Source organism: Anopheles maculipalpis, chromosome 2RL, assembly GCF_943734695.1.
Source record: "Anopheles maculipalpis chromosome 2RL, idAnoMacuDA_375_x, whole genome shotgun sequence".
Classification (NCBI taxonomy): domain Eukaryota; kingdom Metazoa; phylum Arthropoda; class Insecta; order Diptera; family Culicidae; genus Anopheles; species Anopheles maculipalpis.
In genome coordinates, this window is record NC_064871.1 from 35,918,640 (window position 1) to 35,946,143 (window position 27,504).

At 43.5% G+C, this 27,504-nt stretch overlaps 6 protein-coding genes across 6 annotated transcripts; 4 read left to right on the plus strand and 2 right to left on the minus strand.

The window, feature by feature from the left end:
• Positions 1–418: 418 nt before the first annotated feature.
• Positions 419–1,313, plus strand: LOC126559575 (uncharacterized). Its single transcript, XM_050215746.1, has 3 exons — positions 419–592; positions 665–1,071; positions 1,143–1,313. The coding sequence occupies exons 1-3, from the start codon at positions 434–436 to the stop codon at positions 1,309–1,311; spliced, it is 735 nt and encodes a 244-aa protein (XP_050071703.1). The 5' UTR covers positions 419–433; the 3' UTR covers positions 1,312–1,313.
• A 323-nt stretch (positions 1,314–1,636) lies between these two features.
• On the plus strand, positions 1,637–2,429 carry LOC126559010 (uncharacterized). The gene is made up of 2 exons (XM_050215106.1): positions 1,637–2,181; positions 2,288–2,429. Exons 1-2 carry the CDS (start codon positions 1,637–1,639, stop codon positions 2,427–2,429), a joined length of 687 nt encoding a protein of 228 aa, XP_050071063.1.
• Positions 2,430–4,066: 1,637 nt separating this feature from the next.
• On the plus strand, positions 4,067–4,945 carry LOC126559143 (uncharacterized). The gene is made up of 4 exons (XM_050215258.1): positions 4,067–4,222; positions 4,297–4,448; positions 4,526–4,633; positions 4,738–4,945. The coding sequence occupies exons 1-4, from the start codon at positions 4,067–4,069 to the stop codon at positions 4,943–4,945; spliced, it is 624 nt and encodes a 207-aa protein (XP_050071215.1).
• A 3,194-nt stretch (positions 4,946–8,139) lies between these two features.
• On the minus strand, positions 8,140–13,118 carry LOC126567091 (uncharacterized). The gene is made up of 6 exons (XM_050223324.1): positions 13,086–13,118; positions 12,419–12,710; positions 9,299–9,746; positions 8,665–8,847; positions 8,388–8,501; positions 8,140–8,275 (listed from the first exon to the last, which is right to left on the minus strand). Exons 1-6 carry the CDS (start codon positions 13,116–13,118, stop codon positions 8,140–8,142), a joined length of 1,206 nt encoding a protein of 401 aa, XP_050079281.1.
• Positions 13,119–16,674: 3,556 nt separating this feature from the next.
• On the plus strand, positions 16,675–17,891 carry LOC126558477 (uncharacterized). The gene is made up of 3 exons (XM_050214499.1): positions 16,675–16,818; positions 16,904–17,559; positions 17,642–17,891. The coding sequence occupies exons 1-3, from the start codon at positions 16,675–16,677 to the stop codon at positions 17,889–17,891; spliced, it is 1,050 nt and encodes a 349-aa protein (XP_050070456.1).
• A 71-nt stretch (positions 17,892–17,962) lies between these two features.
• Positions 17,963–19,186, minus strand: LOC126558997 (uncharacterized). Its single transcript, XM_050215089.1, has 3 exons — positions 18,853–19,186; positions 18,509–18,724; positions 17,963–18,442 (listed from the first exon to the last, which is right to left on the minus strand). The coding sequence occupies exons 2-3, from the start codon at positions 18,722–18,724 to the stop codon at positions 17,963–17,965; spliced, it is 696 nt and encodes a 231-aa protein (XP_050071046.1). The 5' UTR covers positions 18,853–19,186.
• Positions 19,187–27,504: the final 8,318 nt, after the last annotated feature.

The window sequence follows — 27,504 nt, forward strand, 5'->3', positions numbered from 1 at the left end:
ATCTGAGGAGAACCTCTATGTTATTGCATTTTGTAGATCTGCATCAATTTTTCATTTGCTTGGCAGCTGTCCGAATTCAACAATTTTATTGAGCTGTTATCGTTGAGATGATAGATTTCGTTTTAATTTTCATCTCAAAGCTTTACTTCACCGCCTCTCCTGAGCACACTCTATACCCTCCATCTGCCAAAATTATCCGCTTCAGCTAACCTCGTCACCATGTCGTCGCTCGTTCCACTATTAATGGGCACTTTCATCCAATCAAAAAACTGCTAATTTCCACACATTTACAGACGAGTGCACGAATGGTTGGTACGCGACACATTTCGTCTTTTTCCCCGCGAGCCTCGAGCTGGTCAATGTCTTTGGCACACTTTCGTCGAATATGGCCCAGTAGTGGTTGCTCTGCGATCTGGAACCACCGAAAGCCAAAATGCGTTTGCTATCGATGCTGTGCTTCTGCCTGCCGTTCTTAGTGGCCAGCGTATCGTCTGATCGTTCGAATCAACCCGCGAACAACAACAGTTCGTTGCAAGCACACTCCAGACAGGAGCGAAAGGTTCTGCTATTTCCTATCACAACTACGTTACAGGTAGGTACCGTTTTTTTTTTTACACTGTTGGATAGAAGATCTCCAGTTGTTGCTGACGAACTATTCCACCAGCTCAGCATGTGTACCGCCACCGATGGACGACTGTATGCACCGAAGACAAAGTATCCTGCACGAAAGTTGGGCATTAATCTTGGATTCCAGCAAAACTTTAACCTACCGTTCCGGCTGCTAGAGTTCTACAAACCACCAACCTGGGCACGTGCGATCGCTGGTATCATACGGGGAGAATTTCCATCCACCTCGGTAGTAACGGCTCGAGGCTGGAAACGATCAGCCGATCACCAAACGTTGGCACTCACTGCTGGGCAGTTGTACACGTACGTGGAAGATTTTCTGCATGTGTTTGGTTATGAAAGGGACTGTCTGCTGAAAAGTGTTTGTGAGCTTGCACACAGCCCATTCGATCGTTCCGAGGATCAGCAGGACTTTATGACCGAGGTGGTACACTTGCTGTTGAGGTAAGAATATTCTGTAGGTGATCCTATTTGGTGGATAGATATACTGATCACTTCGTGTCCTCACCTTACAGCCCATCGGTACACGAATCATTTGCCGAGGATGAAATGGAACTGAAACGGGCGTACGAGATGGCCGAACGACTCGGTGCCAGTGGCGCAAACTGTGATCTAATCTACGATCGATGCAATCGATCGGTGTTGAGTGACTTTTCCAACTTGCTCGACGTATCTGAAAGCTGATCGTGAGCATACGGCTGGCACAGAGCTTAGCATTACGTTTAATACTAAATTATTTGTTGAGCACGAAGCGTCGGAGTATATTTGTAAACAAATATTTATTAACTGCTTGTCACTTGAAAAACAAAACACCTGAAATTCGACTCACTGTTCCACTTATTGCTAGAATCAAGACATCCGGAAGCATTGTTTGGTTTTGGTGATGTTAAAGGAAAACGTAAATATTGTCCAAACTGTGAAGTTTTTTTTCGGCGACAACTCCCACATCGTCTCGTTATTCTGTCCAAGACGTTCCTTCTGGTAAGAATTATCGATTGATCAGCCTACCATGCAACTCAACAGTCGAGACTACGTAGCCCAGTCCACCGTTTGTGCGCTGTTCGCTTGTTTACTGGTCGCGCTTGTTAGTGGTTCCGTTCGGGCGTCCCAGTGCACAAACCCTGCCAACGAAACTGCCCCATTTGAGGTGCATCACAACCGCGATCGACGGTACGTGCTCAGCTTTCCGGTTAACGGTGGTGTGGCGAAAGTGATTTTCGGTTTCGTCGCACCCGTCCGCTTTCACCACATGCTCAAGCGCAGTCTGAACCTGGGCATTAACCTGCAGGCCAACTATCGCATCCTGTCGAACATTATCTTCCCGCACCCGGACTCGGTGTGGCAGAATCGCTACAGCGAAGAAACGTACATCGATACGGGGCGTCGGCAGCTGTACGAGCTGCTGGAGAAGTTTCTCGGCAGAACGGACGCGAGCCGGAGCAGCAGCCAAAGTGCAAGGGCACGTGCCTGTCTGTTGCGTACGATATGCGAGGTGGCCGACTCACCGCTGACCCACAATGGGATGGTCGGCGAAATATTGGACGTTATTTTCACGTAAGCACCGGTTCGGTCCCGGTTCGGTGGTGCGAGGTCGTGTTAACCGTCGAAACCAACATGGTCTTACCGATTTCCAACGCCATTCTCTTTTGTCTCTTTCAAGGCCTGGCGATACAGATGACCTGCCCGACGAGTATAAAATGGCCCGGAAGTATGGCGCTAACGGGGTAAACTGTTCCCGGCTGTATGAGGCGTGTCCATTCGGGCATGGTATTTTGGACACAATTACGGCGATGCATTGGTGATTGTATGATGTTGTGCTGATGGGTATTTTGTCATAGTGTGTAGAAGTGAACGAAATAGAATAAAATTATCACGCTTCTTTGTCAAAAACATCCAACAATACGTATATATGAGTTAGAAGGCAATATTGTCAGATAATAGAGTACTTGGCTCTTGATGATCCTTGCGATTTTACAAAAAATTCTAGGCTCTTGTTTTGTCAACGATAGTTAAAAATAAATAATTTAATTATATTCCTCGCCACTTGTTTATTCGCTGCTGCCATAGAGCTTTTCTAACCGCATACACGGGTGTTATTGCTGCAACTACTAACATGACATTTTTATCCCTAACGACCCGAAGTAATTTCTTCCAATACTGCTGCCTCTTCTGACGGAGTTGGTGCGCTGCGAGGAGCGCAGATCTCGACATTACTGCGCGCGATCTCATAACGCTCTGGTAAGTGCCCGCCTTAACGCTGTTGTTTACAATTGCTTTACAAAAGTTGTACAATTGTTACAATTGTTGATATCCTTCCATCCATCGTGGCATTCTGGTTCGTCTTGCTTGTGAAGAAGACTGTGAACCACATAAGCCAGACGCGGGCATTGTAGGAATTATGTTCTGCTTCGAAGCCAGACCTTCACGACGACGCCGTTTCTGTTGCGCTTGATGTCGTTGGAGTCGTATCGCTATTCCAGGATGAACTTCACTGTGGATCAACCACCTCTGGAATTCGACGACACCAGGACAATGAATACAATTCGGAGACGAGGTGAACTTTATATGTCCTAGGTAATCGTAGAAGAGTCCTTGTCCTGACAGCACCAGCGCCAAGTGGAAGTTCATCTCTTCATACTTCCGCTTGACCCACTCCGCAATGCCTGGAATCATCCGATGAACCTATCGATCTTATCCAGGTTTTCCACGTCCTTATCCCAGTTCTACTGCAATCGCCTGATAACAATTTCTGCTCTGCAGAGCAGCACGCTGATACACTCTTGCGCCAAATATATCCGTTTTGCTCGGTTAGCGTGTATGAAACCTAAACCAAGTAAAGTGAATGGAAACTATGGAGAGCTTAAGTAGTGTTTGGAGGAAGTTTTAGGGAATTTTGCAATAAGATCTACAAATTGTTAAAAAATCTGATATTGTTAAAAAGTCTGTTTCACTTTCTGATTGAAAATGCCATCTATAAACCTAATAAATAAGTTTAAAACCAGCATAACTATTTTGCAACCTCTGAGACGCCATTGATGCCTTCAAATCCGTTTATATCCTGCATTTCCTTCACGAAAAGAATGTTCCCGAAGGAAAAAAAAAAACAACAAGAATACAACACTTTCCGCAAACTTACAACCAGAACCGTTTCTGGACTCAATTTCTATCACGATCGGTCACATCATCGGTCCGTTGACACACATTTTCTAACGCGTTAATCACGCAACCAAACAAATGGACGTAAGCGAAAGCTAGAACAGTGTCTGGAGCTGTAAAGCACCAGCGCACGCTGTGGAAGGGAAGTGGATCGAGGTCGATCTAACATCTTCACTAGTTTGGAGGAAAAGTTTGCGCGTGATCAAATATGCCCCGGTAGACATTGCGATCGGGTGGATCGCGTTTATTGAGCAGTAGTAATAGAATACTGAGAACAGTAAGAATGGATTCTTTACGGTGCTTTTCCATGATGACACTGGTGACGCTAGTGATGTTTGGTGTATTTATTCAATGTGATAACAGTCTCTACACAAACTCTACCCAAACACTTGCTCGACGGAAAAGGAATCTTATTTTTCATCCCATTTCCAGAGGATTCGTAAGTATTTGTGTATACTGTGACTGTGTGGTACAATCTTGCAATATCCAATACAAGTTTATGTTGTTTCGTAGTTTCGAGTGAACATAAAGGATGGTGTAGCGGATAACTCCACGATCTGGGCACACGGTATCGGTTTTCGTATGAACATAGAATTCTACAATCCTCCGGGGCTAAAGATTACGCGTCGAGATGTGCATCAATCGCTAGAGAGCATGATAATGGCGTAAGATAGTCGGCGAAGGAGTAGATTTGAGTTTGGGTCTAACTTCTCACGACAATTTTTGTGAATTCTTATTTCAGTCATGGATTCGATGGCCGTGCCTGTATTCTGCGCACCTTTTGCGAAGTGTCGAAAGTGATGACGCCAAAGAGCGGTATATTGTTTAAACTGTTCAAGCTTATCTTCCGGTAAGTGATGAGTCAAGGCGGAACCAGTGCACCATACATCCCATACAGTCTTACATGCCCTTTCCCACCGTCTCGCTTGTTTTTCCTTCCGCTGCCGTAAACAGATCGAATGCGTCCGGCTCTGATGACAGTTCCATCGGTTCTTCAAACAGTTTACCGGAGGGTGACGATGAGTACTTCCCGTACCTGACAGCGAACGATTGCAAGGAGCTGGATCGACACTGTCCCATTTCGCAGCTCGATATGGATAAGATGGCCCCACCTGCTGTATCGGAGGAGGTTACCGCTGAAAGTCGTGCTGGTTACTACTGAAAAGGCGGGTCTTGAATCCGAAGGACGTCATTCGAGGAATGGAGATCGAATACCAGAATGGTGGATTAAACTTAAACAAAATCGAACTAAAACATAAGCTATATTAAAACTGGTAAAGAATACCATAATAGTATTTAACTTTGTGATGAACAAGATTGAGGAACACTCAACACAATTCTGAAAAATCGATGAAACTTTTTTTATTGGTATTTGATAAACCAGTATGTTAGCTAATGACCGTCACCTTAAAAACCATAGCTTCACCTATTTTTATACAGCCAACACTTTGTTCGGTTGCAATTTAGATAAGAAACCCATGAACTGTGCATTAATATTTCAAAAATCCTCATTTGGTTCACTCACTTGCTGTTATCCAGGTTTAAGATAAAAGTTGAGAACGAACTATCAAATTTGAAATTTTATAGACCATTTCTAGGGCCATCCGATGGTAGAGGCTGTAGCGGCGCCGTACCTCTTTGGATACTAGTAGTATACATGCTTTGCCCCTCAGCTACGGTTTAATCATAAGAATCGACGGTTTTGTCCGAAACATTGTAAAGAAATGAGTAAAAATCGTGTGATGGTTTCCGGAATCTATACTAAACCAGCGCTTTGCTCTTGTTTTGAAAACTTGTATCGAAAAAAAAGTTATAAAAGACTATCACTAATGGTTTCTTTGTAAGTCAAGTCACTCCCAGTTTTATGGGCTCATGGTCGTGTTTAATAATTTAAATTATGTGGTCGCAGGGGTTACACAATTTATTTTTATTAACTTAGGAAATCAAACTTAGGATTCAAACGCGTCTAACTATCGCGGCATCACATCACTTTGCGCCAACGCAAAAAATTTCGAGCTGCTCATGTACGAGCCTCTTCTTGCTGCTGCCTCAAACACACCGCGCAGCACGGGTTTGTCCCCAAGCGTTTGACTTCCACCAATTTGGTTGAGTATATCAGCACCTACCACAAGACCATCGATGCAGGCCTACAAATTGATGCGATTTATACGGACATCAAGGCAGCATTTGACTGTGTTCCGCATTCGTTGCAGCTCGCCAACCTTCAGGTTCTTGGTCTTCCGGGACAAATGCTGAACTGGATGCGGTCCTATCTCACCAACCGTTCGTATCGTGTGAAGATGGGGGACCAAACCTCTCGAAGCATCTACGGGTCTTCAGGAGTACCACAAGGGAGCAACCTTCTCTTCGCAATCCGCTTCTCTTCGTAATATTCCGGCACGACGTCACACATGTGCTTCCTCCTGACAGCCACCTGCTTTACGCGGATGACGCTAAATTGTACCTACCGATACGCAACCAGGAAGATCAGCTGCATCTCCAGTTACAGTTGTGGTTACGTTTGCCAGAAAGCGTAATCCCTTAATCTGCACCACCAACAACGACACTGCCCTTAACTGTAAAAGCACTGCCCTTATCTGTAGAGATCTAGGAGTGCTCCTTGACGATAATTTGAGCTTCCATGACCAGCTAGAGCACATCGTTGCTAAGGGCAATCAACTAGTTGGCTTTTCTGAAGAAGCTTGCGCGCGATCTTACCGACTCGATTGCTGTACTGCACCTTAGTTCGGTCTGTGATGGAATATTCATCCGTGATGTGGTGGCCCATGTGGACTACAATGGACGTTACGCGCTACTTGACAATCGCATCGACTCGCCGTCGCTGCTCTCTGCAATCAACATTTACGCCCCGGCTAGATCGCTCCGTGATAGATCACTTCTTGACGTCGTACTCGTTTTGGTGCCTCTGATCCGTTCCTCGTCATGTGCCGCGAATTCAACGCCGTGTGTGATCGTTTTGGACCAGACCTGTCGCGCTCTGCGTTCCTTAACTGTATACGTACAGTGCGGCCTATTACTTGTTGAATGCAAAGCAGTAAATGTAAACTATAAATATAAATGTGAAAAAAGTCGTTTCAAGGGGGCCACATATGGTCCGTTGAATTCAACAAATAAAATAATAAGTAACAAATAACAAATAACAAAAAAGTAGGAAGTTAAAAAGTAAAAAGTTAAAGTGGTTGAAGGGGCGAGGACTCGTGTAGAAGAGAACAAAAGCGAGACACAGGGACATTGTAGTCGAACAGGTGATTCGAGCTGTTGAAGCCCGCAGAGCGCTCTGATCGATCGGATTTGTAAAGGAGGTTTGGATGATAGAAGGAAAGGAACATCCTGTACATGGGAAAGAAGGCTTGCTATGAAGCAGGAACGGAAATGGGAATAGCGAGTTTCTATGGTGTCTAACCCAAGAAGCCGACAACGAACAGGGTATGATGGGAGTAGCTTTCCGCATCATTCTTCACACAGCAGAACCGGAGTTCAAATCCTATCAGGACCGTTCCCCCGTAGTGAGGATTGACTATCCAACTACTGTTCTTTTTATCGACTGTTCTTTCTATGAACGAATGTAAAGGACCAATTGGGATGTAATTGATGTTCAAAACGAAGAAAAATCACGGGTGCTTAAAAGGCCGTTACGGATAATACTGTAAGAAGTGATTAATTTTTTAAATAACATGCTACCATAAACGAGTAATTTACGTACAACGATAGTATTTTTCAAAAAAGACCATGCCATCTTCCCGCATGGAACAACAACCTCACGTACCTTACTAATTTGCAATTTTATTTATTTACAGTGCGATAGGGTGACGATGTGTGACAAAACGTTGTTACTTAATCTTATTGTAAGAGAGCACTATAGTATAGAACGGATGAAACGATTCTGGTGATGATTTTTATCGTTGCTTCTATACGGTGCTCCCACCGCTGTACTTACGCTAAGGTCATTTTATTTTGCCTTACATCAAGCCATTCTTCCGATCTTCAACTTTTCATTTAGTTCGTATTGGGCTTCCTTTGCCCAATGTTTTGCTATCTGTGACATGATTTTTTGTTCTCTAACTCGTCCCTTCATTGCATCCCAACAAATACATAAAATAATGTTTTAAACTTCCATAATAGCTGCCTGACTGCTGAACGTTTACAGAATTTTGACGCAGTATAGAGCAAACACTTTACGATCAATTACGGCGATTTAGTCCATTCTGTAACCGGTGCTCAATTGAAAAGAGATTTTAATATTTTCGAGCACTATCGATCATCCCACCGATCCACTTAGCGACCGATTGGCGTAACGAATCATTTGAACACTTAAACATTTAACCATCCCGGGCGTTAGAACACAAAATTCGACGACCAAAAGCTATCCTCACAGTATGAATAGGTTTCCGAGCAGTTTCCAGCATGGGCGTGTGCTTCATCGTAGATACGGTGCTTGTGATGGGTTGGTGTTTCGTGCGTGGACGGCAGACTGGTTACGAGAGCAAAGAGTGCAATATTTGGAAAGGAATGTATACAAAAGTGAGTTATTAATTAGTGAATAGCGAGCAATTGAACTCATGTTTGGTTTGGCTTTCAGCTACCTGAATATGGCTCGAAGAATTTCCTTCAAAAAGGTGTCTGGTTCAGTGTCATTGCTCCGCTGACCACTTTCACACAGCGCTCGCAACACACAATGATGTCCATGTTTTCCTTTGCTGTGAATTAATTGAACATATTATTAAACAAACGAATACCTCAATAATGTTTCAATAATTGTAGCCTTAATATGTATACTTTACTAATTATTTAAAAATATATGCTTCGTTTTAGACTACAATTAAACGATAACTCATTCAACGATAACCTGCTATAACTTACGCTGTTAGAAACTTTTCTATTCGCTCGTACAGCGCGTGGCGCGTTACACGGTGCTGATTGAGGAAGTGCCGATCGAGTGGTGAAGTGTCTTCGCGGATGCTGCGCTTACCAAACACTGGGTAAAAGCGCTTTTTGCCTATCGGATAGTTCGGTGGGTGACGACGTATCCATCCTTGAAGATATCTGTAAATCATCCACGAGATGAGAGTTAGACGAAGCATGAATTCTTTTGAAACTTTAAACCAAGATCACGATTAAAAGAATCTCATTATTTGTTTAATGGCAAAAAGCATAGAATAATCAAATGATACGAAGAATAAGCCCCACCGTACGTGCATGCTTTCATTTATTTGACCCATTCAAACAGTCTCGGTCACGGTTTGAAAGTGAATAATTAAAATCGGAAGCTCATAGGGTGGGTGGGTTTCGGCAAGCACTATTCACTAGCATTCCACAAACATCAAAACATGTCCGCAGGGCATAACCACAATTTTATCATGTATTGTACGATGCGCGATTAATTCGATCCATGTTGCCGCTTTTGTGCGCTGCTTTATTTATTGTGGTTACCTTCGCGGGATTAATGCAACCGGTGGTGACGGACACACATCACAACACACCCAGCCACACTCACCTGTTAACGATGCTGCCGAAATCATTGCGTGTCGGATCAGCGTACGGTGGTTGCGGAAACCGATTCGATCCGATGTACTGATTCCACTGGGGAAGACGTTGACCGTATCGATCAAAGTTATCGTAACGTCGATCGGGTGCGGTGTAGTAATTGATGCGGCTCATCGGACCTCCAACACCTCCCGATTGTCCTGCCTGCTGTGGTGTTTGGTAGTAGTAGCTAAAAATGTTTTTCCTTGCTGGTGTGACGGAGCTTTTACTATCGACCAGGACAGTGTTGTTGGCGTTTTGATCCACCTTGGGTAAGATGTTACCGTCGGCTGCGTTTTCCTCTAGCATCTGTTCGATTTGGTTGAAGGTGATGCTGGGTAATTCGTAGGCGAGTGCCACCGTAATACCAATCGTGAAAAGTCGCTCGACACCGATCATGGGAATGGTTTGATCGTAAACTGGATGAAAGAAGAATTAAGAAAAAATGTGTTAAATAAAACTCTTTTCAACAACCCTATTTTATGCTTGGATTACATGCATATTTGAAGACACAAATTTACCACATAACATGCAAATCAAGATTATTTAAATAGCTGTGACAATCAGAATTATATATTAGTTTTTAAAGGTTTTCAGGCCTTCCTTTTCTCCATGCTAGATGCCTGTACTGCAGGGACTCGATAGTTGAAAGCTTCTTTTAACACTAGAATTACCGCGATTTTGGCGCGTTTAACTCTACCGCGACCAATCAAAATGACTGGTGACTCTGATGATCTGACTAACATTCTCATATTTCTTTAAGTTCGTATACTTATGTTGATACACATTTGATTGGTTTTTTCTTACACCAGCATAGAAAAATCATCCAACAGAGCAAGTCAATAGTTTATCCTGTTGCATTACAACCTCGAAGATTCAAATCGTTGGTCAAAACATCATTTTGCTACTGAGTCTTCTCTCTCACTCACTCCTGTTGGCCTGCTCTTTAAAAGAGCACGTCGTCGTGACATGGCCCGGTCAATAATAGATCTCCAGGAAACTCGATCCCTGGCTGCAGCTTCCCATCCATGTAGGCACCCGATCCCCGACAGCCAGTCAACGAACTCGCTGTGCTCCCCGACGCCTCGTGCCGAACTGAGGGTCGCTGACGAAGATGGTCCGGAGGATGTGACGCTCAAACACGCCAAGAGTGTTTGCATCCTCCGCTCGGATGGTCCAAGACTCGTGGCCATATAGGACCACCGGGCGAATCAAGGTGCGATTTATCTCACGTTTTGTGCGGTCTCGAAGTCTTCTGGATTTCAGCAGACGGTGAAGGCACGATTCCCCTGAACAATGCGTCTCCGGATTTCGCTGCTGACATCGTTATCCGAAGTTACGAAAGTCCCAAGATAGCAGAACTCCGTCGCTACTACCTCGAGGTTGTCGCCGTCTACTAACACGCTGCTTCCCACTCGGGCTCTATCGCGATCTGAGCCTCCGGCAAGCAGGTATTTCGTCTTCGTCGCATTGATCATCAATCCAATTCTTGCTGCTTCACGTTTCAGTCGGGTGTACGCCTCACACACCTTCGCTGTCGTCTTGCCCACGATGTCAGTGTCATCGGTGAAGCTAAGAAATTCAAGAGACCGGTAGAGAATTGTGCCACGGATTTCGTTGTCTAGCCCCGCGCTTCGTATGACACCTTCCAAGGCTATATTGAACAGTAGACAGGAGACCCCTGTGAGATTCGAACGATTCCGACAGCATGTTGGATACTCTCACTTTGCACTGCACCCCATTCATGGTGACCTTTAACAGCCGGATCAGTTTTCCAGGAAAGTGGTGCCGCTGCATTATGTTCCTTAGCTCATTTCGATCTATGGTATCGTAGACTGCCTTGAAATCGATAAACAGGGTGTGCGTAGGGATCTGGCGCTCTCGGCACTTCTGGAGGATCTGCCGAAGAGTGAAGATTTGGTCGGTAGAGGATTTGCCTCCAACAAACCCCGCTTGGTAGCTGCCGACGAATTCTGTAGCTAGGGGGACAAGTCTGCGGTACAAGATCTGGGACAGGGTCTCATAGGCGGCATTAAGAACTGAAATGGCACGATAGTTCGAGCATTCTAGTCTGTCGCGCTTTCTGTAGACTGGGTGAATGACGCCCAGTTTCCACTCCTCCGGTAATTCTTCCTGTTCCCAAATTCTCGTGATCAGCTTGTGCATTTCGACGGTAAGCCTCTCTCCAGTCCCATCTTGAAGAGCTCGGCCGCCAGTCGATCACTACCAGCAGCCTTGTTGCTTTTAAAATGCTTGATGGCGCTGGCAACCTCATCCAGAGATGGCGGAGGCACTTCGTCCTCAGCACTGTTGCTGTCATTGATGTTGCTGCTGCTATTGGCTTGTTCTGCTACTTGCACCAACCTCTCCTGTATCTGCTCCGTTCAGGTCCCGGCACATCGCGGTTTTAGGAGCAAATCCACTCCGTGCCTCTTTCAACCTCCTGTAAAACGTGCGGGCTTCCCCCGACTGAGAGAGCTGCTTCAGCAGCAACAATGATCGGTAGTTCAAAAATTTCAAGAAATTCGGTTTGATTTTCTTGGGTTAACCCTCCTTCCTCTTCCTTGCAGTACAATTCTTTCCTACACAACACTTAACTGATGTCAAAAGAGTAAAATTTATGTCTTTACTAGTTATAGTACTGGAACATAAGAAAATGCAATACGGTCAAGTCGTTATTCAACAATTAAAAAACAGCATCGGAAGACTGGATTGGCGAATTCAAAAATGTACCACTTCGTTTCCTTGTTTTGGAGCTTCTGCTTGATCCATCTATTCTAGCGTTACCCAACTTAATTTGACCATTTATTGCATCACTAATAAACGAAAATAAACGACTAAAAACATCACATGCAATAACTTTACTATAAATGAGGTTCAATTTGTAACTGCAAACTTTATTCTTAAATTATTTTTCAACAACATTTACAAGAGTTCTAACGCTTTCCTTCTCTTTTAAAGGAATAGCACTCTCACATCTCGCATTACATACATTTTGAACACAATTTTGAAAACTGTTGTGCCATCACCAATTCATCACATCCAACTGCTTACACTATCAGCATAACAATTCACGACACACAACACTTACCCACTTGAAAGGAACTTCCCTCCGGAAACGTCAGGAACCGTCTCTTTCTCGACAGAATCCTTTGCGGCGTGGAAGTCTCTCCGCTTGTATGCTGTCGCTGTTGCACTAAAGCATCCTCGGCGTAAACATGGGACGATTTAAAACACAGCAAAGCACACAACCACCAGAGCAGATACAGTGCGGGTTGGTTTGTACGCTGCCAGCAGTAGCATTTTTTAGAACCCGTTGTGAGTAGCATTTTGTTATTGCGTGGTGTAAAGGTGAAGGTTGTGCTTAATATTGGTTCCCTTTTCTAGTCACACTGGTCTTTGCTTGCTGCTCGTCGTTCGGAACTCGGCTCATAATCACATCATCCCCCGGGGATGGGAATAACGTGACGTGGGACTAAACTTTAACGGCCGCTTTGATGTGTGTGTGTGTGTGTGTCTCGGTGAGAAAATGGTTGGCAAATGCTTCCGGTGCATATAATTGTATGCGATACACGTGTAACACTACCGATACCTAGAATGCAGCATTCAGTCGGAAAACGCGCCACTATGTGAGGTTAACACGCACAGAAATTAAACGTCAACGTTTGCACTACGACGCGCTGTTGGGCAGCATCCTACGGGAAACGTTTCGCACCATCTAACGCGTTCAACATTCTGGGACGGTCGGCGAACCGTACGCTTTGTCTGGGTGGTGTACGCTCGTTCATCATCTTCCCGCGGTGTTGTTTGTACTTCTGGGATTTCCTAGCAACCAGCAACAGACGGCAACTTTCGAACGGATCATAAACTCGCCCTAGAACCACAAAACCCCCCCCCCCCCCCCCCCCCCCCCGGAACGAACGGAACGGTGTGTGTGTGTGTGCGCGCAAAAGAAGGTCGCATTCATTAGTAATGGTATGTTACTTTTGGAAGAAAACCCACCCAAATAGTTTCCATATGGAGCGGCTCCCCAGTTGTCGTCACAAATGCAAGAAGCTGGACGAAGTGAAACAAATCTGGAGCTGGCCTAGTGGCCTCGATTTTTCGTCACATTAGTGCACGGGACACGATGTCCCTGGTCGATTGCATTATTTACGACGCAAGCTGCTGCGGTGGTAGCAAAATTCATAAATTTCTTCCCAATCACCCGGGCGAGATTCAAGACACCGACACCGTTCGCCGCATCGTCCAGCAATTCCCAGCGCACCGCAAAACAATCCCCGAACGGAGGGAGCCGCCGCCACGCAATCTTTTGGCTACGATGTTCTGGGTTGTCACTTCTTTTTCGCCAACTTAACTCAATTAGGACATGCCCCAACTTTGGGGACTTTGCGTTTCTCGGCTCGGGATAAAAGTTTGCCGTTTTCGTTGTTGCTGTGCTGCTACTTTTCTTATGCTTCCAAGCAGGTTTTTTCGTTTCCATTTTTTTTCTTCTTCCACTTTTCCCGTGCTGTTAGGGTTCCCCGAAACAACCCACACTTAGGCCGACGGACGGGAGGGGCGAAAGAGAGAGAGGGAGAGAGCTTTCGCTTTGTGTATGCATTGTGGCTTTGATGTGGGAATCAGATGAACGAAACGATTTTTGGTGGTGAATGATTCTGAGTAGCGGCAGCAGTTCTCTAGGGGCAAGCTTTTCATGTTTTTCTTCTCCTTTTGTTCCTGCTGCTGTCACACGCACACAATCCATGGCCACAGAGGTTGGTAAATTGGACGGACATGGAGAAAGCCAGCATGTTTTTTTACCTACGCACGAAACGCAAAACCGTTGCGTGCCCAAGTTGTGGTGGTTTCGTTTTTCGTCGATGTTCGGAGGAGTAATTTTGACAAAAGCTAAGAAAGATTTAACCTCTCGTGCTACTTCAGATTCCTTCAGGCAAACCAAAAATCCCCAAAATTGATTCGCTCTGAACAGGTACCGACACACAGCGCATAAGCCTATTGCAAAACAAAACTCATCGTCAAATCGTTCGATTCCGAATTTGCCTACTGCGAGCAGGGAGTTGTGTATCAAACGCACCGCAAAACCACCCAAGCGACCGACAAATGGTAAATGGTGCGGTAGACTTTTGTCAATGCATCAGGAAGATTAAAAGGAAAAAAGTATAGCAAACAATCGGAACACACCGAGAAAGTCCCTTTTTCAATGCATAATTGATTGAAAAACGTAGCGAAAGTCTGTCTTCTGTTTGATGAGTTGTGTGTGTGTGTGTGTGTGTGTGTGTTTTTTTTTTGTTCGCCATTTGGACTTCTCACTTTGCACGATAAAGTGTACACGGGACGGAAATGTTAATTGGATCCATCCCCGAGCGTGTGTGTGGAGGGTAACCGTGTTGCAGTCACTTCCACCGGCAGCTGTTAAAATAAATCGACATTTTACCTAATGGAAAATGGAAATAATCCAATGATGTTCCCACTGGCCACGCTACCCGTCACAGCATGTGTTTGATTCGCTTGATTCACACCGATTGGTGGCGAAAGGTGTTGGTTTTGCTAATGAAATTGACATATTTCTAATGCGCCGGACAGCAGAACCTTAATTGATGGCAGTTGCTGACTGGCAGCTACAGTATGTGCGCTGGTTGTGATTGAGGACGAAGATTCGAGGGAAGGCAATAAATTGAAAATACGTTTAAACTCAGCGAGAAATGAAATAACGAGCCAAAGCTGTTTTCCTGAGGACAGAATTCAATATATAGCAATTTAGCCAGACGAAACAGTGTCTTATTTATTTGCTCAACTGCATAGTTCATGCAGAATAAAACGTAACGATCTATATGATATTCTGCACTGTCTCTTTAAGATCGTTGCTGTTATTTCTTACCTCCTAGACTCCACTGCATAAAGTCATTTAAGATCCACGATGGAGTAAATTTTGAAACAGCACCGCTTTTTGTAATCTTTCAAACGTATCTTCCGTTTTCCCTGGTTCATCTCCAAATTCTATTTTCTGAAACAAGCTCTTATTCTCTTTCTCGCCCAGGCCTAATTGTATGTATGTCTCAATTCTGAAATATGTATTTCTTGTAACACATTCATTCTGGATTGGTTTGTCGTAGATAAAGCAGAGAGATAGAGAGAGTTACCCGATGGGTAGGCTGAAATTGTATGCTTAAACCCCCGGTGCACGAAGCGTAAACTGAAAAAATAATACAAGCAAAGCAATACAAAAACAATCACTGTGAAACTGGAAAATAAAAATGTTTATTAAAAAAATATAATCATTACTTTGATTCCCCTGTAATTAAAGTGTAAAGTTTTTAACAATTTATTTGGGCCAAATATTGAGTTTCCTTTAAAATTTACTCTCGTGTACCGGAGGTTTCAACGATTATTCGGAGCTCGGGAAAAAGCAAAACAAACATATTCCTCAACCAACTGGCAAACAATACAAACGCCTTTTTCGGTTTTGCAATCTTTGTATTTCTCAGACGTTTTCATCCAATGAAGGTGATTAAATCCCGTTGCACACAATTCCCTCCACTTATCCACTTATTACCTTTGCTTATTCCTTCCTCAAGTGTTCCGTCTATTTTATCTATTTTAGGTAACATACACACTGATATCTATTTTCCAGCCTTTGATTAACTATTGCGACCGACTTATAGTAGATTTTATGGAACATAATTTTTTTTTTCGATTTGGAAGGATCCTCTAAGCTTAGAAAACGCTTAGTATGATCCTATCAGGTGTATCTAATGTCCCGAAGTGAAGTTTTTTTTTACTCGTAGTTAGGGTCACGATTGGACCGGGGTTCAAATCCCATCAGGACCAATTATAGTGAGAATAGATTATCCAACTACATGGCATTGGTAAGTCTAGTAAGCCATTCGATGGAAAGCGTGACCTTAGAGGTCGTTAAGACAAGAAGAAGAAGAAGAAGACAAAGACATAGAGTGTTTGTCTCAAGAAATCGGCTATAGATCATTGTACGTCATTTCCAGCCAAGAAACTCTTCATAACACTGTTACTGTTATTCTCTCACACTTCACCATCGATCAGCAAATTCCTGCATCGGTGGCACACTTCTAACACCCAAAACATCAAATTAAGAACAGACTTTAAAGGCACATTAACAACAAACTTTATGGACCATTTCGCCTCGCACCCACTTAGCACCTGTTTGTTAATATGCCTCTGCGCACGACAACCGACCAATGTACGGGACAGGCCTGAACCGTCGCAATCCAACGAGTGATCGTATTTGAAGGTGCAAGATTGAGATTGGGTCACTCATCAGCTGCTCGGTACCTAGTGACGTCCAATTGTTTGTTCCGTACTGCTGTGGCAATGGAATGGAAAACAGTTTTTCTTTCACTAACCCTTATCGGTGGTGTGCTTTCTAACGCCTACAACCAATCCGAAGATTCTGAGCTTAAACGACTCTCACGACGGAAACGATTTTTGCTCTTTCCACCAGGCGCAAACATTTTGGTATGTGGGAACAATGGTGTTGTGTCTTAATTATTTCCTAATCGTACTTTTATTGTGTCGTATTGAACATTTATCTTCTCACCAGATAACGTCCTCTTTCGGTAAAGGATTGGTGTTCCGGGGTCCTGCCGGGTATGTCGCAATCGGAGAGCTCGATCTTTACTACCCACTGCCCGACTACAAGTACCATGCGAGTGCACTGAAGCTCGGTAAGATAGCCATGTATCCACCGGAACCGAAAAAGCCAAAACCTCCGCCACCACCACCACCACCTAAGGCTCCCGAGAAAGATGATCACCATCATCATGATGGAGGTGAATTGACCCCGGAAGAAGTGAAACAATATCTCAAGGAGCATCCGGACACGTACGTGCCGCCGGGTTGGGGTAAGGATCGAGCAGATTGGAACACAAACAACCTACAGTACCAGTCGGGATATTGGGCCCAAGAGCGTATTCAAAATCCGTACCAATATCCATCAAACACCTTGAATCGTTACTTGGGCGGCTATGAGAACCATTCACCTGGTTACTACGGATGGACCGAACGACCTTACGATCGCTATCGGAGATCACTTCTCAAGCAGACGTTTGATGATGAAGATGCGGAAGAACACGAACGCAGCAAGTGGCTTAGTGGAGAACAGTTCAATATAAGCCATCACAGTAGCTGGGAACACTTCCATCACTATCGGGATCGGCGGGCTCTTTTCAGTCATCTGGAGGAAAGCATCGGTGCATTGTATGTATGCAGTCTTTAAAACAGTTACTCAAAGGGTACTTAAAATTTGTTCCCTTTTATCTTCTTGGTTCTCTAATAACAGTACGGGCTTTCACATGAAGGAGTGCATCCTGAGAAGCATTTGCGAAGCAAAGAACATGCTGCCTCCTCCGGGACGTTCGATGGCGATGGACATCTTTCGTGTGTTGTTTAGCGTGCCGCTCAACGAAGCTTTAACCGATGACTACAGCAAGGCGATGCGTGACGAAAGCCTCGACTGTCGGGCACGGTACGGCAATGGATGTCCGATGAGTCTTCTTGACTTAATTTTGTTCGGAAAGTTTGAGACATAAGTTCACGTGTACTTTTATAGGAAATAAATTCACTTTATTCAAGATGGATCGAAACAGCATCCAAAACCTTATCACATAAACCCGTACGGTGTTGAGTATTTGCCAAGCGCTAGCTCCAGTAACGAGAACTGACAGCTACCGTACAGCGATTGGCACGGTGCCATGTTTTTACCCTTTCGATGGGCCTCATCGTACAGCTTATGGTCAGCATGCTCGAACGAGAGCACTTTCTGCTTCGGATAGCTAAACAATGTCCGTAGCATTTCCGCCACCATGTTGCGCCCCTTGCCACCAAAGTATTGAGAGCTTTCGCAGAGCGCCCTTAGTATACAGTCCCGTCCAGTGTACCCCATGCTGTCCATGATCACCTCCAACTTTTGGTAGAGATCACGCCGAAAGCGTCGCTGTACCATCGGTTTGGGTTCGGTCATTTCCTTCTGAAAACTGACTGTTTGATTTGGCAGATTGTACGCAATGCCCCAGTTGAGCGCCCAGCTGACGAACTGATAGTTGGGATTGCCGTACAAACCGATCGTCATGCAAACAGCCACCTGTGGAATGTGATTTCCGTAACGAATTAGGGTCGGCTAGCGGACAGTGTTTAATGTAATACCTACCGAAAAACTGGATCCCTCCGGAAACACGATAAATCGCTTCCTTCTCGAAAGCACCTTCCCATGCTCTGTGTCCTTCCACCGGTTGGCCGGTTGTTGTGCTGTTTCCTGTGGTTGTTGATCTAACGCGCTGATTCTATTAAAGTCATTCGATGTGATGAGTGTCGTCCGACCGACGGTCACCATCATAAAAATGCCAACCAACTGCTCCAACCGCATCTGTTACATCAAAAGTAAACGCACAACAATCCCGGTGTAGTCGGTATTCGTAAGACACAAGCCGTCCGAGACCCTGGCCCAAGTCGAGTGGGACAAATGGGGCACATTTACCATGCAAATATTATTACCCTCTTCGCACTGATCGGCCACGGGATAGTTGTGTGCCCGTGTGTACGATGATGTAATTCACACGACCGCAAACAACCGAAAGCGCCTACCGCAACACAAGCCACGAGAAATCAACCAAGACGAACCGTGCTTCTCGAAGCGTAACTTTGATCCTGTGCGCGCGCGAACGTCCTTACACGTCCCTGCACCGGAACGACGATGACGACGACGACGACGGACCGGGGCCACTTAGTGGGCTAATAAAATATTCAACAAAGACCCTGTCCGTTCTGGCAACGTCCAGCAGCGAGCGTGGAATATGCTTTGCCGTGCCCGACTGCCCGTACAGCAGAACCACCCGGCCACAACTAGCACGGTAAACGGATAGGCTAATCTAAAACAATTTTCCGGTTTTCTTGGCTTTTTTCTGCCGCTTCTTGAGCGTGCGAGCTCGTTAGAATGAGTCGGCCGGGTCAACGGCAATGGTAACGCTTAAAGGTGCTAATTGTGGTTTATTTGTACAACTTCGATTGTTACGCTCTCGTCCCGCTGTAATCCTTCGTCACACAACCATCGACCAGCAGTGAAGTGAAAAGTGACAAACGGGCGCTATTCTATAACGGGGTTTCCTGCCCTACCAACGTTTGGGGTTCTTTCTGGAGCAATTAACAAGTCCGCGTGTGATGCAGAGCAATATTGGAGCATCAACAACAACCCCACAGCACAAAAAAAGCTTTTCATGCATCCAATTTCTCTCGAGCATGTTTTTTGCGTTGTTTTGTAATCGTTGCCAGTTTTTTTTCCTTTTTTATAAATGGGGTGAGCAGTTTCCTGTAACTATTACACCTAATAGGAAGTTGATTGGGTGATTGGAGGGTGGATGAAAAATGTTAACGTTTTGCACCTGAACGAGGGGTAATACAATTGGAGCAAACACGGTGCCTAACCGGCAGTGATGTGCGTAATGGCGTTAATTTGAATGATGGTCATATTTCCGTTGATAAAATCTAATTTTATGCAATCAAAAACAACTCAAATATGGATGAAAGCGTGATAAAATGGTGCGGAAATTTATTAGGAAATGTAACTAAAAAAATTTATCAAAACCCACAGTTTACAGCACAGTCGGATGGTATAGGTTTGGATGGTTGGATTCCTTGTGTTTTTTTGTTGTTGCTGATTTTCATTCACATGTTACAAAATAGCAAACTTGCAAGAAACGGTTATTGCTGCTGCTGTGTCCTGCAGCCGTCTTTTTTTCGATCACTTTTAAGAACCGTTTTTTTAGCGAACCATTCGAACCAAATTCTATCACATTTATACAAACAAGTTAATAGTCTTTTTTAAGTTTGTACTTTTTTTTACTATGCATACTTTACTTGCTTCGGGCTTTGAGCTGTACATAATTGTCCTTATAGTACCCAGCGGCGACAGCCACTTGAACCGTTCTTAACATCTACTGTGTGTGCCTTTATAAGTCGCTGCTCGATCATCAAGGTCCGATCGACAAATTATCGTGTTTTTGTGTAATTGAGTGTTTCAAATTAATTTCAGCATCATGATCAAATTTTGATCCATATCCGTTCCTGATGCTTTTATCAACATCATAACACGGTTGAAAATGATGGCATATTGCGCAACGGAATAACCGAGTTCACCCGAGATATGGTGCCCTTTCACAGCTCGGAGAAGGAATTGTCTACCAGCAAAATAGAAAGGAGTATCTTACTTTTAGGTTTATTGTAAGCAATACCGCCATTGTATGGCCAGGCCGCCATCCTTTATGAATAAAAAAAAATAGCATGGTTGAAACCATATAAAGTTTACCTTCCTATTAAGAAGCAATGGTTTTAAATGGAAGCTCAAAACTGAAGAAACTAGTCTGCCCAATACACCTGACTTGACGAACAAAACTGAGACTTTATAGTTCCAAAACTCACATACCCCTCTGAGACATGGACTGTGTTCGAAACCGTCGAAACATACTTAAAAGAAAAATGTTCATAAATAGTTATAACCTTGCATATGTGGAAGGACAATAGAGGAGCTGATGCAGTGATACCACTCTAAAGAGCTGTTGACTGATTTTACAATTATGCTACGGGCAAGACTCGCCAAGATCCGCTGAGCTGGTCTTGTCATGAGGATAACACCAGACCACCCAGCCTGTAAGGACTGTTTAAATGCTCCAAATGAATGGAGGAGCCATGGTAGACCTAATTTGAGCTTTTATTTCCTTTTATTTCAATATATTTCCATTGTTGATTCCAACACTGCCGTAAAAAGGAGGCAGGCGCTATTTACAGTGCAGTGTTCTAGGGTCCAGTCCAGCTTTGACAAAACGAGTTTGACAACGTTGCCGTTGGGTTCAGGGTGTTTGACAGGTCGAGACTGATCGACAGTAGTGAAGTCGCTTTCGCTGCTGCGGTATAAAGCTTGCCGATCATCCTTTGATTGGACGCTGACTAGATTGAACTTGGAAAGTCATCGCACTGGACTGCACTGGAGAACACTACACGGAGGCAGATAACTACTTACCCATCCACAACCGAGTATGCCCGGGATGAGGCAAAGAGTAAGGAGGAAATGCCTTACCAATAAGATCATAAAATTTATTCAACACAAGCGGTGTTGACAATACGGCACTGGACCGTCATAATTAATTGTAAATAAGTAAATATTATTCCATTGTTTACCGCATGAATTTACAGTGCACTTAGTGCTAAAACTAACCTAAGCTAATAAGGCAGCTCTATCTGAGATAGGAGCCAAGAAAGAGGATATTAGGTGGGAATGAAAGGATGATGAGGAGAGGTTATGATCAAACAGGGGAGATGTGAAGTGAAGCGTACGCATTGCAACAATAAGCGGAGGGTGTAGATACATCGAAAGGAATCGATGAAAAAGAACACTGTGGAGAAGCGACTTCAAGTAGAGCAGCGGACACCTGTTCACGTACCATAGAATATCAGAGCATCTGGGCTTGTAAGGATCTTGTAAAGGATCTCTGCAACTCTCTCGATGAGTTCAATGTGTATCCTAGCCGACGGCAAGTAAATCTCCAAGCTTTACTCCAACAGTGTCCTGACCACTGAACAGAAAAGCGCATTGCGGCATAAAAGATCAGTGAAATCGAGGGCAAAACGCTTCAATAATCCAAGCGTTTTCCAATCTTTGCAAACTAGGAGGTCGATATGGTTGGTCGATAGGTGAGACCAACATCGCTCCAAACACAGAGGTCCTTGACTACTAAATCTCGGTTAACAGCGATCTGGTCGATGGTAGACGAACTGAGAATTAGAAAATGGAGGTTGATTGATGACGTTGATGTGTCCCTCAGAATATGACACTCATTGCTCATATGTAGGTAAGAAAACGGGGTGTTAGGAATCACTTCGAAATGATCTCCTGACTACCACCGACACCAATCACTACTTACCCGATATCAAAAAAGCTATTCCACAAGTCAAACACAGTTTTTATGTGTGAAAAGCCCATCCCACAGAAAACACGAAACACTGGCAGCGTATATTTTTTTATAATTTATTAATAACGCGTAACATTTATTTATATATGTATATATTAATAAATTTCTATAATATACAATCTAATACCTTCTTATCATGTGTTGTTGTTTTTTTACTTCTTTTTCTGGTTTTTGCTTCTTTTCGTAAGACTGCTTCTCATTGCGATTAATTCTTTCCCACATTCCCTTTGCGCTTCCAACCTTCATAATTTTACATCCTACACCAGCCTGCATTTGCCTCTCTTCTCGCTTTAACCATACCGGGGCCGTTTGATGCCAGAGGTGCTTTAGTGGGCCTGGTGGTTTATGTTACCACATTTTTTACTAGTGTCTGTTCTATTACTCATTCTTCAATGATCGATCCTGTCCGATCGCGCTCACACACTCAAACAAGCACACAAACACACACACACACACACGCGCGCGCCCGTACGTAGCTCATGAATATCGGCCTAGGGCGAAAGTTTTGTAATAATTGTGAGTGTTTACCCCTTTACCAGGGGTTGTTGGTTGTTGGCCTCCTGTTGTGAATGTTGAATAGTAGAAGCAACCCACCTGATTGAGCCTATCCTTTGCTCCCCCTTTGGTAGGTGATGTTGCAGAAGGATTATCATACCCCGTTCCCCTCTTCTATCCACATCGCTCTTACTAGTCACGCAAATGAGTCCACATGTAGTACAGTAATTTATTTTCGCGCATTTATTGGCCACCGTTGCTCTATCATTTATGTATTCCCATACACTGTAATTGTATGCGATTATGTTTATGCTGTTTGTGAGTGTATGTGTGTATGTTTGTGTGTGGTCGTGCGTATATGAGTAACAACAATCATTTCGATCGCGACTTCTGACGAGCTTTCCCACACCTCCATGCACCACGAGTACTACAACGCGTCGAGCTCATCGTCGAGCAAATTCACATTTTCTGCCGACCGTATCATGTTCACACCTGTACCTGGTAGCTTTGTGTTGCCCAGCCTGGTGTTTTTTGTGTCACTCAGTGTGATTAGACGATGCATCTACCATCCACCACCCTGACAGTAACATTAAGTATGAGTATTTTGATCACAACGTATTTTCCATTCAATGTGTCGCGTGTAAGAAAACATTTTCCCCCACCAACGGAGACGCCGAGGCTCGTCAGTGTGCGAACCGCTCGTGTTGGGTGTCATCGCCCGGTGCACTTAAACTTAGCAATTGCAATATGTGAGATTATTTCGCACCCGCCCGGAGTTGTTGGCATGTTAGCAAATCCTAGCGTTTCCTTCATCTCAGCAAAGGGGCTGTGACTGCAACACCCTTGGGCCGATCCGATCCGGCTTGTGTTTGATTACATGTCCATACATTCCCTATCATTGTTTGGTATTTTATTCTTCGCAAATTCCCTTTTTGGCAGCACGTTGAGAACACATCCAAAGACGTTTTTTTGTTCATGTGGTTTGAATGCGGAATTCTTTTCCAATTCTCTTGTCAACTTTGTTCTTCTTTCTCTTTCTTCCTTTCTTTCTTTTTTTCTTTCTCTCTTGAGTAGACTGTGGCAGAAACAGTTTGCAGTATGTGTGTGTTTTGCTTACTTAAGTACTAAAATCAATTCACCAATTCTGGGGTAGCGTAATTTCGTATTACGTTTTCTTTTTTTTTTTGTTTCGTTACGAGTTTGCCATGTCATGCGTAGTTATAAATTAGTGGCATGTTTTTTTTGTTCTTTAATATTATCTGTTGTTTAGTTTGCTTTGTTTGTTTGTTTTTTTTGTTCTTCTATTTTTCTCTCTTACTTTCTCTCGCTCGTTCGTTCTGGTTTCTACTCATCCATTATCAGCATCACTTTCATCCCAGTTTCATTTTAGTAAAAAGTGTGTATGTTTTTTTTCTTTCTTATTTTTTGTTGCTTACAGTTAAATATATCTATATATATCTATATGTGTATATATGCTAGTTTTTTTTTCTCCTCTTCTTTTCTTCTTCTCCTGTTTGCTTGCTGTTACTGCCATTAGTTTATTTTGTCTATAAATAATTAACTTTTTTTGCCTCCCTGCCTATACACGTGCGCCACAGCTCTGCATTCGAATCGTCGCACTTCCGCTTCTCATAACTGCTTCATCTTTACTGCTAATTTACTCGTTAGTGTTAGTCATTGTGTATATGGGTGTGGGGTGCTGTGTTTGCTTTTTCTTAATGTGTGCATCCACCTCGCATCAAATTATCCTGCGCACTAGCGTGTGTACGCGTAACACACATTCGCTGGCGCCATTTTGTTTTACGACAGAGTGTTCTGTGTTACTTATCGCTAGTTAGGTTGGGGCCTTACCACACTATAAATAATGTTGTTATGTGTGTCTGTGTGTGTTCGGAAACAATTATAAAAATTTATTTACGTGTTTGCGTATGCATGTTTTTTTTTTCGTTAAAAAATATATTTACATGTACTCTCTATGTTCAAGAATCCAATGAGATGTGTTCGTGAACCCGTCGCACACACCGACCACCCATTCCACGCCCAGCGCAAACACACCACTGGTGAACACTACGATTCGCTTTTGCTTTTTTTTTTTTTTTTTTTGGATGTATTTTCTATTAATTGTAGCAAAACCGTTTCTCCCCGTCTTGGATGGCGAAGAAATGGCGTACACAGCATGCCCCTAGTGGTGTGTGAGCGGTGGGCGTTTCTGGAGGGCAAGGGCGCTTGGGTGGTTTTCTTCAAAACCATTAACATCCTCGATTAAGATTCACAGCTCTGGTTTATGTTTTGTTTCCATTTTCAATTAATTTCGTTTGATCAATTTAATTGAAAAGTACGAAATACGTTTTTCACAAAACAAAATCATTACAATAGAACGAAAAGTTTATTATTATTATTATTATTAATATTATAATTATTTTATTTGTTTGTCTTACACATTAGTACGGTGATGGGACGATGCTGGGGAAGGTGGAAGAGCGGAATGGGGTGAGCTTATCGGAGAGGAAGTAGAACTCCACGGCCGGTTCCGATGCAGTGCCAGCAATGATTGTAAGGGTACAATGTTAACGTGGTTTGTTATGTTTAGTTGATCGCGCGTGAACGATGATCCGCCATGTGTAAATTTACATTCAATGTTTAATGGACACTAGTCGCAATGCTTAGAGCGGGAAGGGGACCATGCTTTTTGTGATTGAATGTTTTTTTTTTGGTTGAATTTTTAAATATACCTTTATAACTACATTTCGAGTATCACTAAGGTTAGGGTTTGTAGTTGTAGTTTTTTTTTCCTTCTTCGTTCTTCCATTTTTGCATTCTTCTAGCGTAGTTGGAGAAATAGATTTTACGCCGATCGCTATCGCTAGGCTGCTGTCTTGCCGTTTTGTTTGTTAAGTTTTTCGTTTTTGTTTCGTTTTGGTTTGCGTGTGGTGGTTAGGGTTGGTTGGTTTCCTTTTTCTACAACTGTATCGCTTTAGCCGAACGGGATATTTTCATCCTATTTTCCATTAAGTTATTCGCACGTGCTTATTAGTTGTATATTTTTTGGTAGTTTTACTTAGCTTTTTATACTTTTCTTACAAAAACTGATTACCTATACGTATATAAAAAACCGGTCTTTTTTTTTAGTAGAGCATAGAGTATCGCTCCGTTTTTGCTGTTGCTGTGGTATTCTCCCACTGTAAGACCGTGTGGGGCTCTTCTTTGTGGGGCGAAGTAGAATTGGACTAGTTCTAGCAGTGTGCAACTCGCCGCCCTTTTTTTATTATTGTGGCACACATAGAGAATTCCATTAAATTAAGGTTACATTACTTTATCATTTCACAATTCGGCTCACCGGTAAGATGTTTGAGTTGTTATCAACACTAGCGCGCGAACGCTACCGTACAAAAGTAGATAATCGTAACTATAGGCGCTGGCATGAGTTTACTGGATGTATTTTTTTTTTTTTTCGTAATAAAAGTAGCATTTCTGCTGCAACGATGATGACGGTGACAGAGAACGCGTACCGGTACACTTTCTCGCCTCGCAATGCTCAGGAATTACGGACTCTTTTAGTTTGCTTTTTTTTTTTTTGTTTATGTTTGCATTATCAGTTTGTTCAATGTTTCACTGTCACGTTGAACAATTCTTCATACAATTTGTACAACGTTTCGTCGCAGTTTTGCTACGTATTCATTTTCGTTTTTGTGCGATTTCGGAATGAATGTTCGATGCTTGCGTGTGTGTGGTGTTGCAAACAGGAAACAAAAAAAAAAAAAAAGTGTCGTTTTTGGTGTGTGGATGTTGTGTAAGTTGGGCTTGTACTTGCTTTCTCTGCAGTGACCACATATTTCCAACCCCCATCCGGAAAACATCCCCTGGATGCAGGTTTATTTTCTAAGCGATTGTCTAATCAACAGGCAGGCCAAGAAATGTGAGTTTGAGTTTGCGGTGCGAAGCGTTAGGTGACGTAAACCGTAAATCAATCCCCAAACCGGCTGTCCCAACCCCGGGGGGCCGAGCCACACGTACGAGGGTGTGGTGAAAGTAAGATGCATTCTAGATGATTATTTGTCATGAGTTGATTGTTGATGCAGTAAACGCGATTTGATTTCTGGTTTTCTCTCTCTCTCTCTCTCTTCTTGGCCACACTTCAACACCGGCTAGAGATATCAAATATGTACAAGTGTTTATAGGTGTGTTTGTGATGATTTTTCTTCATCTTGAAAATCGCACCGGGAAAATTTACACATTTCACAAATTCACCCATGCGCAGATACCCTTCTGGATGCTGCGCACCTTTTGCCTGCCAAAGTCATGCTCGTACGTCTTACTTAACTGTAGCCTTTTTAGCTGCTTGTGTTTTTACAGTACTAGATGAAACAACCTTCGAATTTCAGATTTATTATTTGCTTTTGTTTCGTTAATTTTAATGTTTACGCCTGCAGTTCACCCGCGGATTAGTAGTTATTAACTTATAGCGGAATGGATCCTCGATGTTAGCTGAATAGTATGATTTTACATTTACGGTTTCGGTTCTCTCATAAACGCATAGAGAAGGAGTAGGTTTTTTGCTTTTTATTTTGTGATAGCGGTTGATTGAGTCGAACTCATCAGCTAAATGGGTTCTCTTTTAGTTTGTGTGCTCTGCCGGCTGCAAGTGGTTTGATAGTAATGCCTCTTCAACAGTCACAAGGGCATGCAAATT